The following is a 10908-nucleotide window of genomic DNA, read 5'->3' on the forward strand; positions in this document are numbered from 1 at the left end:
GTCCTGAGGTAACTAGTGTTGTGTTCATCATTTGCTTGACTTCCTTTTCATATACTTTTATCACATATATATGTGTTCCTAAAAATTACATTTTGGTTTTAATTGTTTTGACTTTATAAAGAGTATCCTACTATATATAATCTTAGGCCTTTTGTTTAAACTCAGAATGATATTGCTATGACTCATCCATTTTGTTACGTTTAGCTGAGGCTCATTTATTGTGACCACTGTACACTATTTCATTCTGTGACTAAATCACAGTTCATTTGTTCATATCAACTGTAGATAAGCATTTGAGTTGTTCCAGGGTTTGCCATGACAAATAGTGACATCATGGACATTCTTATACGTATGTCCTAGCATACAAATGCAGCTACTCTCCGATAATAAAGCTCCAATAATATAATTAATTATATTTTCCTCTAGCACATCTGTACTAAGAATGGAATCTTTCTGCTGGAGTTTTCTACATTCCAAAAGGATTTAAGCAAAAAATTCATGAAAAATTTCCAGAATGATAAATTCAACTTACTCATTTCTCACTAACTAAAATCCAGGGAGCCAGTTATTTCTGGTCCTTGGAGCATTCGTATGGTCTTATTTCCCCTTCCTACCTGTTGTTAACATAACTAAGAAAGAATAATCTAGGTTAAAAATGATGTGTAGACATAAGTAGCTATGGTAGGCATTTGGCTAGATGAGGCTGAGTTTCCATGAGGTACTTGGTTTCATGAGCTAAGTTCAGGTTAAAATAGACCTCTTTCTCATCCTAGTACCTCCCGTAATTCAGTCTTACTGAAATCGAGAATACTGATGTATTTTCTTGGACTGCCATAATTTATGATTTAGAAAGTGTTCTGCTCATATAGTGTGGGGAAGTGTGGATATGAAGACCAGCCAATTCCATCTTACCCATGCATACAGCTTACCCTTTGACCACTTTGACAAACCTGAGGATATTGCTGAAATGCTTCCCTACCTTTACTCAGAGTTTAACTCCAGTTTGTTCACTTAATATTTATGAAGTATGTGTGTGTGTCTGGCATTTTGCAACACTCTATTCTTGTGCCAGGAAAACAGCTTCAGGCTTTTTCTTATTTTTAGGCAGAAAAGGTAGCTAGTCTTAGAAGTGTCAGAAATGCAGTCTGGAGAGACTGGAACTCGTATGTTTATTTATTCTGTGTGTTCAGGACTGAGAAACTTTAAAAAACAAACAGGTAAAAACCCCTCAGATCCCACAGTTGACAGAAAAATCAGCAAACTCTCAGAAATTAGTTGACAATCAAACATTCAAGTGGCAATGAATTGAAACAGGCTGTTTTCTTTGTTGCATGCATCATGTTGTTTGGACACAAATTTCTTGAAGAGTAGGGGATGCATCCAGGTTTTTAAGGAGATGGTTTTATATTTAGTAGACCTGGTCATGTGTCTTCTACTTAGAGGTACATGGTAGGATCACTCAAGTCACAGTTTTCAATATGTATGTGGGATTGTATGCCAGGATAGACTTTCTGCAAGGGCAGTAGAGTTCCCAGTTTTTCTCCCTTCTTGATAGAACCTTTATATTTAACTGGCTTAATGTAGAACATTTTAACACAGAAACCTAAAAGAAAAGAAGTTAAATTAGTTATTATCTGGGTTTCAGTAGCCTTGAATCAGAAATTCAAAAAATAAGAACAAAAAAGAGAAGACAAAAAGAAATGAGACTTGATTGAACTCAGTGAGGGAACAGAGGAAGGTGACAAAATTCTATCAGAAATGAAGACTAGATGCCCAAGGGAGAATAGATTCAAATGAGGATTTAATGAAGACATTGAGAAATAGCAGAAAAACACTAGGTTGCTGAGAAAATTGAGACTTTTAACATATTTTCTTGTTCTCACCCAGGATAATTTCAACTCCAAGACCTATTCTAATAAAGTGATTAGACTTGAAATACAAAGAAAAATGGACATAATTGGCACAAGAATGCAAATCTTTCTAAACATTGAAAGAAAAAAAATTTAAAAACAAAGACCCACCAAATGGAGAAGTAGAGTTAATACTGTAATTATAATGTAATATCACGATGTTGGGACCACATACATGAGGTATATCTATAAATGTTAACTCATCTGTTAAAAAATAAAATTCCTACTGGCTTGAAAACCAAAACCCAACTCTATGCTGTATCCAATAAAACACAATGCAAGGGGCACCTGGGTGGCTCAGTGCGTTAAGCATCTGTCTTCGGCTCAGGTCATGATCCCAGAGTCCTGGGATCGAGTCCCGCATCGGGCTCCCTGCTCAGTGGGGAGTCTGCTTCTCCCTCTCCCTCTGCCCCTCCCCCTGCTTGTGCTCCCTCTGTCTCTTTGTTACTCCTCAAATAAATAAATAGAATCTTTAAATAAAAGAAAAAGGCAAAGAATTAAGGGCCGGATCAAGATTTGTCAAGCAGATGGAAATAATAAGACTAGCAAGGGTTATGATTCTATTATCAGAGAGTATAACTCAAGCCGAAAATCACAGAAACAAGACAAAGGAGGACAATTTATACTGCGAAATACAATGAAGATACAGCAGTTGCAACTGTCCATATGCCAGATAACACAGAAACCATGTATAGAAAGCAGAGACTATCTGAGATACAGGGAGAAATAGAAACATACCAGTAATAGATTTTAACACACATATCAGTGAAAACAGGCAAGTGAACAGAAAACATAAGAAACGCCTTAGAGTTGTGCTGTCCTCCATGGTAGCCACTAGCTACACGTGGCTAGTCTGCACTTGAAGTGTAGCTAATCACAGATGTACTTTTAAGTATAAGATGCCTGATGGATTTTGGAGACAGTACAAAAAAAGTAAAATATTAGTAATTTTTTGTTGCATTTTGAAATGATAATATTTTAAAGATACGGAGTTAAAATATATTATTAAAATTATTTTCCCTGTTTTTTAACTTTCTTAATGCAACTACTAGAAAATTTTGAATTATATACATGACTTTTATTCTATTGGACAGTACTGCTATAGAAAATCTAAACAAAATCAATACAGTATGTCTTAGGTACATGTGAAACAGAGTATGTCCTCAACACTGGAAACCAATATGACAACTAATATTACAGTGCAGGAAGACCTAAATAAATGGAGGATATAACATGTCTATTCATTGGAAGATTCACTACTTTTAAGATATCAATTTTTCTTGATCTATATAATCAGTGCAAACCCAGTCAAAGTCCCAGCAGAATTTTTGGTGGGAATTGATAAACTGATTCTATAGTGTATCTGGAAATGCCAGTGACCAAGAATTGTGAAGGCAATCTGAAAGAAGGACAAAAATTGAAAGATTTATACTATCAGATATCAAGATGTATTTTAAAGCTACAGTAATGAAGACAGTGTGGTATTTGTGCAAGATTGACACAGTGACCAATGAAACACAATAGAAAGACCAGAAACAGACCTGTGTATATTCAGACCATCATTTATGACAAAAAATACTATACTGCAGTAACAGTAGAGGAGAAAACAGTCTTGTCAAGTTAATGGTACTGAGTCAGATACCAATATGAGAAAAAAAGATCTTGATCCCTACCATATTCCTTACATAAAACCCAATCCCAAATGGATTGTATATTTAAATATGAAAGATGAAACAAAGTTTACAGATGAAAACAGTATTTTTATGACTTTAGGATGACAAATGGGTCTTAAACAGGTAAAAAGTGTGCTAACAATAAAGGAAAATATTACATTGGACTGCATGAAAAATAAGAATTTTGTTTATTAAAAGACAGCATAAAGAAAGTGAAATGTAGAGGCACCTGGGTGGCTCAGTCGGTTAAGCATCTGCCTTCGACTCAGGTCATGATCTCAGGGTCCTTAGATGGAGCCCCACATTGGGTTCCTTGCTCAGCAGGGAACCTGCTTCTCCCTCTCCCTCTGCCTGTTTCTCTGCCTACTTGTGATCCCTCTCTCTCTCTCTATCAAATAAATACAATCTTAAAAAAAGTGAAAGTGAAAGGTAATTCATGAAGTGGGAGAAGATATTTACAACACACAGATCTGACAGAGGACTCATATCTACAATACACCAAAAACTCCTACATACCAATAAGAAAAAGGCAGAAAATACAGGGCAAAATACTGGAATAGGCACCTCTCAAAAGATAATATCCATGTTATCAATAAATATGAAAAGGTGCTTAGTTGCACTAGCCATCAGGGAAATGCACATTAAAGCCAATGAGGTACCACTACATACTTAATCAGATTGGATGAAATGAAAAAGGTAGATAGTGCCAAGTATTGTATATGGAGCAACTGGAACTTTTATCCACTCCTGGTCGGTGTGTAAAATGGAAGAACTACTCTAGGAAACTGACAGTGGCTGCTAACGCAGAAGGTGAACATAGCCCAAGTGACCCAGCATGCCCACTCCTACAGCATTCTGCCCTCACTGTGTTGATGCCAATTATGCATTCAGGAACTGGGGAAATGGCCACAGAGTGGATTTGTGGACACACTGGGACCACTGTCAGATGGACCCTGATGAAAAACTACATTGATCACCTGACCTTGGAAGCCTCCAGTCTGACTCGTTGACCACAGTGGCCTTTTGGACGTCCAGGATTAGTGTCATCTTTGAGTGAGTGTCCAGTAATCTCTAAGAAGCCTAATTATTTCTTCTTCCCCAATGTACAGCCATCCTGCTAAATAATTGCAGGTCCCTTTGAGGATAGCTAGAAGTAAGGTTCATTGGTATAAATTTTTAGCCGTGTCACAGAGCCCTTCCTCAAAGAGACTCAGCCCCGGTTTCTTTCAAGGGGCTCTGGGATTGTGAACTGGGTCAAGTCTGGGAGTTGGTGGAGGATGGGGGCAGGTTTTGTGACCCACTCTTGTGATGAGTAAAGTCACAGTTTTGTTCATCAGAGTGTTCCCATTTATACAAATCAAATAAGGCTTTAGTAGGCTGCCCATGTGTTCAGCTCTTGGGTCACCGTGATTAGCTAGACAATGCCACAGATCTCTGTGCTTCAGATGAATCTGATTACCGCTTCAGCTCTGTTGCCTGTTGGGTAACCATGCCAAGCTTGGCCTTGCCTACTAAGTGGACCCTTTCCGGTGGCAGCAGTTTCTCTTGTCATTTTGGGCATATAGAGGACAGCTTCTCAAGAACCTGAGGTCCCTCACGGAGTGTTTCTTTCTCAGGGCTGGGGTGAGGGCAGTGTCTTCAGGGCTCACTTCCAACAGGAATGCATATTTATGTTCATTACAAGATGCATGCAGGAAAGTTCATAGCATTTTCGTAGTCACCTAAAACTGGATGCTACCGAAATGTCCATTTAGAGAAGGATAATTACATAGATGAAGATGTATGCATGTAATGGAACAGCCTACATCATTGAGAATGAAATCACATGCAAAGCAAATCTTGCAGACATGATGTGGAATGAAAGAAGCCCCACAAAGAAGACTGCATACTGTCTCGTTCTGTTTATATCATTTCCCAAGACAGGCAAAACTAGCGTATGGTGGCATAGTGATTATCCTTGCTGGGAAGAATGAAAGAATGAGTATGGATAGCCCAGGGGGGTCTCTCGGATGCTGCTGAATTTTTTTTCTTGTTTGGGTGATGGTTATATAGTGTTACTTTGTGAAAGTTTAGGAGCTGTGTGCTTATGCTTTGTGCACTCTTCTGTGTGAGTGTTATACCTCAGTGGATTAAAAAAAAAACAACAAAACATAAAGAATAGGCCCATACCTGGAGTACTAGGTGACCCAACTTTACCTAGAACAAAGAGGCCTTGGAAAATATTTCCCAGTCAACTTTTGCAGGAATGCTAACATCTTTGAAGTGTGGGATTTTGGTAAATGAAAGTATCTACTTATTAAAGTGAATACTCTTGAAAGTGATTTTGTTTGTAGACTGTTGGACAAAACCACATGGGCCACAAGAAGAAAGTCCTTCAGTCAGCTGTGGGGTCAGGTAGAGTGTGTGCGTAAAGAAGATGGTATCAGGGGAAGAGCTGTTTTCGTTTGGTGCCCTATGTCCTTTCTCTTGTAGATGTCATCATTTTGAAGGAAGTATGAAACTTTGGTCTATGGCAGATGCATTAAATAAATAACCATCAAACATTTCCAGGATGTGTGCCAGGTGTATAGAACACCTCTTACCTCTTCCAGATATCCGAACACCGTTATTAATGGCATTTTTGCTTTTATAAGGCTTCTCCTGGCCCACAATCATTCCGGTGAAAGGTGCATACACGGTAGATCCATCAGAGCACAAGACATCCACACCTGGGTGAGACTTGTGATTTCTAGAATGTAAATAAGAATGAACAGACTGAGAAAATGCCCTGGGAACTTTATTGCCCAGAAATGTGGTGTTCACTCACTGTTCCCAGACTAGGATATCAAACCCTGAAACTGGAGAACATGTTGGGATGTCCCAGGTTTCCTTACTCTTCTTTATCTCAATTTTAACCTCCCTACCTGCAGGTAGTAATAATCATATTGTAAAGATTAAAGCATTTAAGATACTATTTGGTATTTAGAGAGCCTTTAAGAATTTATGAACTTTGATTACTATATGGCATTTTGGGGGAAATGAGACAGCTATCTATGTAAGTAAATTTTATAGATATATGAATCTTAACCTCTTCAAGGCCACTTACAAAAGAGTTGTCTTTTTATGGGGACCTATCATAAAAGAATCACATTACCCTCATCTGATTTTTGTCTCAGTAATCCAGAAGTCATTATAAACATCATTTACTGTTGGGGCATCTGGGTGGCTCCAGCAGTGAAGTGTCCAACTCTTGGTTTCGGCTCAGGTCATGATCTCGGGGTCCTGGGATGGAGCCCCGAGTTGGGCTCTCCTCTCAGTGTGGAGTCTGCTTGGGATTCTCTCTCTCTCTCCCTCTGCCCCTCCCTGCTGTGTGCATGCTCTCTCCCCCTCTCTCTCTCTCAAGTAAATCTTTTTAAAACATCATTTACTGTATATGATATTTTAATACAGTGAGTGATAACTCCTGAATTTATTAGAGTGAATGTAGCACAAACATGAAATGATCCCAGCTTGTGAGTGTTCTTTAAGTTGTCTCTGACAAGCCTCACTGTTGTCTTTATGCTCACTCTTACCAACCTCTTCTCCAGCCGAACAGGCTAGTACCTGAAAAGTCAGATTGATGACGATTGTTATATGTTTGTTCCCCTCCCTCTTTCTTTATTACATGCTGTGTTCCCAATTCAGAGCCCATACTTGAAGCAGAGTTCTTGGAAGCTACTCTAAAGATACTAGTACAGCTGCTTTCATCTCTGAATCCTGCTGTCAGAGAGAGATGACTGTGAGCGCTTGAGGCAAGGACACTAAGCAGAGAGGTTAAGAACCATTAAGAATACCTTTGAGCAGGGCTCCTGGGTGGCTCAGTCGGTTAAGTAACTGCCTTCAGCTCAGGTCATGATCCTGGAGTCCTGGGATCGAGTCCCGCATCGGGCTCTCTGCTCAGCGGAGAGTCTGCTTCTCCCTCTGACCCTCCCCCCTCTCATACTCTCTCGCTCTCTCATCCTCTCTATCAAATAAATAAGGAAAATCTTAAAAAAAAAAAAAAGAATACCTTTGAGCAGTGTACTGGCCACAGCCGTGACCGTCACACGTCCTGATCTCATTGGAAGACTTGCCGGCGCAGATACTAGCCCATGGTCCAGCCAGTGCTAAGAAAGAGAAACATGAGAAGTAGATTTTCTGACTTCACATATTTCCAGTCTCTGTTTATCTTACATGTCTCCCAGTGGATTCAAAAGTTCTGTTTTCACTAGTTTTTCTCTTTCTGTAGGTTCTGGGCAGGTCTGCCTTTTAACTCTGGATTCAGATGGAAAATTAGCTTTTTCCCTGGCCATAAAATTCTGTTTTATTACATACAGAGTATTTATAACTGTGTATTTATAAGCATTAATCTCCATCATTACAGTTTGTTTCAGATTATTGACTCATGAGTGGCATAGATTGTGCTTTTCAAACTTTCTTTGCTTATTACTTGGGACCATTATGTTTAGGTGAAGCAAAAATGAACAGCATGGCTCAAAGAAATAATTCTAGAAATTCTAAAGTAACTTTGAAATGTTTCTTTATTGCCAGTCCTAATAATCAAATCCAAGAAAATGTTTGAATTAGAGAAGAAACAGACTCTGAACTAGCAAAGTTTATTTAGCACTAAATAAATCTCTTTCATATCCACAAACATGGAAGAGAGAGATTCTTAGAAATAAGAACCTGTCAGACCAATTTAGCCTAGAGTGGAGGGAAAACACAAGGGAAAGAAGGGAGTAGAAATATTACCAGAAATAATTATATGAAAAATTGTATAGCAGTAAAGCATGGAGGAGGGGCTGGCTGTCTCGGTGTATTTTGTACACACTTGTTTTAGGTAGAGCTTCTCTTTAGTAAGCAGTAGATAAATACTCAATTGAATTAAATTTCCTGGATTTCCAGTGTTAACATTCACAGAGAGATGCAGTTAGCAAACTCATCCTTTTATTTTGAAATAAACTGACAAAATAGAAGCAAAAGCAAGAACCAGCTAATTTGACTGTTGATTTTATTTAAAGATACTTTACTATTCATTAATATACGTGCTATGAGAGGAGCTACAGCATATGGCCATTAAAGTATGTTCTTTAATATACTTTTTAGAAGATGGGTTTCAAATGTCTTACACCTTTGAGCCAAGCTTCAAGTCAACATCTTGATCGAGATATAATACCATCACTTTGGCAACAAATATTTATCCCTGGGAATTGAGGCAGATATTAGACAATTTATTAACTGACTCATTTTTCTCTCCTGACTCTTAAGGGAGCATTCCCCTTGTCCTAATCCACACCAGTTGCTGTTATCAGGAATCCTCCAAATTGCATTCTTACACAGACTCTTTATTTTCTAATGATGTTCCAGTTAAATCCTAGACCAAGATTGACAGACTTTTCTTTTAAGTCCTCCATTCCACTTTTCTGTTTCCCTTGTTAAAGAATCACAATATTCAGGTGGAAATCATGGAGGGTCCCCTATCCCCAGCCACGTATTCTTCCTAGTCCATTTTCAGTCATCAACTACGTAAGTTTCTGTTGTGATTGTGATATTAATGACTTCTAAATCTTTTATTAAAATTTTTTTTAAATTAGCCAAGATTCTAAAATTGTTTTTTGACTTACCAGTTGACATCAAGACAGCAAAAACGAGGACTCCTGTGGAAAACATTTGGCTTTTGCTTTCCTTATGACGTTTCTTCCTCTGGTAATGTGAATTGCCCCCACGCTCTTTAAAGAACAGCCGGTTGAATTATTTAGCCTCAGAATGTTGCATCTCTCATTTCTTTAATTTAGTGTGAGGTACACACAAAAAATACAAGAATGAAGCAAGTCAAAGTTGAATATTCCCTGGGTAGCTATTTGGTTCACATGTAGGACCTATGTAAAAGTGTTTGATCTGAAGAAGGTAATTTTATTGGAAATGCTGACTAAATATTAACAGAAAATGATAAGCCTAGGTGACTGTCTTCTGGGCCATGGCTGGCTTCATGAATGGCTGTGTACATAAGAAAAGTATAAAAATATGCACAGATTAACTTTAGTATAATAGGCACCCCTGAAGAGGGAGGGAAATAGAATTATGGAGGGGTATACAGAGTGCTTAAACTCTAAGATATTTTGTAAAAAATACGAGAAGCAAATAGGTAAAAGTATTAATTTGTTAATTATCAGAGGTAGATACAAGGCTATTGGTTATATTAATATATGCGATTTTCTGTATATTTCCAACATGTGTTAACACCTCCTTCTTGTTATGCTTAATATTATATGAGGCCCTGGGATTTCCTGTGGAAACATCCCCATGTAAATAATTTGTCGGGGGCTGTGGGAGACTGAGGTTGTGGCCCTTCCCTGCATCCACACTCTTACCATGTCTCTTTGGAGGCAGAGGTGTTTTCCCAACCTTTGCTGTGTGTCTCAGCTCTATGACCTGCTTTGACCAATCAAATGAGACACAAGTGATAGTTCACGAGTAGAGCCTGAGCCCTACAGGGAATTGTGTCTCTGACCTTGTGTTCTGCCTTCACTGTGCAGACAGCCTTCCCAGACTAACCTGCTGGCCCCTGGAAGAGAGTGAAAGTCACACGGAACAAACCCACCCTAGCCAGGCCACCCCAACTGCAGCCAGCCTGGCACACCCCCTCATTTACATTAGAAAACCATCAGCTCTCAGAATTATGGAGCATTAAGGAAATATTACGAGAGTTAAAGCAAATATAAGCTAGCTAACTGAACCCGTGTTCTGGAAGAGGCTGACTAATATCCGTTTTGAACTGGCATCCCAGGGCCTGAAGGCACTCGCTGTTTTCTTGTGTATTATCAGGGATTGTGAGGAATGTTGAGGTGATGGCCACATGGTGGAGATCTTTTGATTAGAAACGCTGACCTGTTAATAGACAGCTTTGAATGAGACCTTTATCTTCTCTGAGCTGTACATCCTCACAAGGAAATGTATGTGGATGTCTGGTTACTTGTTGGATTACGGTTACCGAAGGACGTTTAACGTTTGCAAGATAAGGTCAACTATCAGCATTAAGTTGACCTCTCATGTCTCCCCCATGCCTCATGCCTGGACCATTTTATTTTTATTAGCACTTTCACCAAAGGTAGATGGGTCAGGAGGAAGACAAATTAAAACTGGCTATAATTCCAGTTTGAGGGCAGGGGTATTAAAAACGGCTTCCTGTATTGAGACTAAACTAGAGGTGACTTACCTCTTTCACCACATCGTTCTCCTCTCCTGTTAGAAAAGTTTGAAATAAAATAACTTGAGAGCTCATGTACTTGCAAGGCTTGATTGTTTCCTCCTGTCTTGTCCCTGCTTCT

At 38.8% G+C, this 10908-nt stretch overlaps 1 protein-coding gene across 1 annotated transcript; it reads right to left on the reverse strand.

The window, feature by feature from the left end:
• Positions 1 to 1152: 1152 nt before the first annotated feature.
• LECT2 (leukocyte cell derived chemotaxin 2) lies at positions 1153 to 9524 on the reverse strand. The gene is made up of 4 exons (XM_027605582.1): positions 9205 to 9524; positions 7611 to 7707; positions 6166 to 6311; positions 1153 to 1603 (listed from the first exon to the last, which is right to left on the reverse strand). Exons 1-4 carry the CDS (start codon positions 9248 to 9250, stop codon positions 1437 to 1439), a joined length of 456 nt encoding a protein of 151 aa, XP_027461383.1. The 5' UTR covers positions 9251 to 9524; the 3' UTR covers positions 1153 to 1436.
• Between the last annotated feature and the right edge of the window lie 1384 nt (positions 9525 to 10908).

The sequence above is a fragment of the Zalophus californianus genome, chromosome 5 (genome assembly GCF_009762305.2).
Source record: "Zalophus californianus isolate mZalCal1 chromosome 5, mZalCal1.pri.v2, whole genome shotgun sequence".
NCBI classification, from domain to species: domain Eukaryota; kingdom Metazoa; phylum Chordata; class Mammalia; order Carnivora; family Otariidae; genus Zalophus; species Zalophus californianus.

Coding starts and splice junctions, on each gene's coding strand:
- LECT2 (XM_027605582.1), bottom strand. CDS start 9,250: ATGTTTTCCACAGGAGTCCTCGTTTTTGCTGTCTTGATGTCAACTG. Junction 7,708..9,204: donor TGCTGTCTTGATGTCAACTG/GTAAGTCAAAAA, acceptor TCTCTTTCTTAG/CACTGGCTGGACCATGGGCT. Junction 1,604..6,165: donor TGTTCGGATATCTGGAAGAG/GTAAGAGGTGTT, acceptor CTTTTCTTTTAG/GTTTCTGTGTTAAAATGTTC.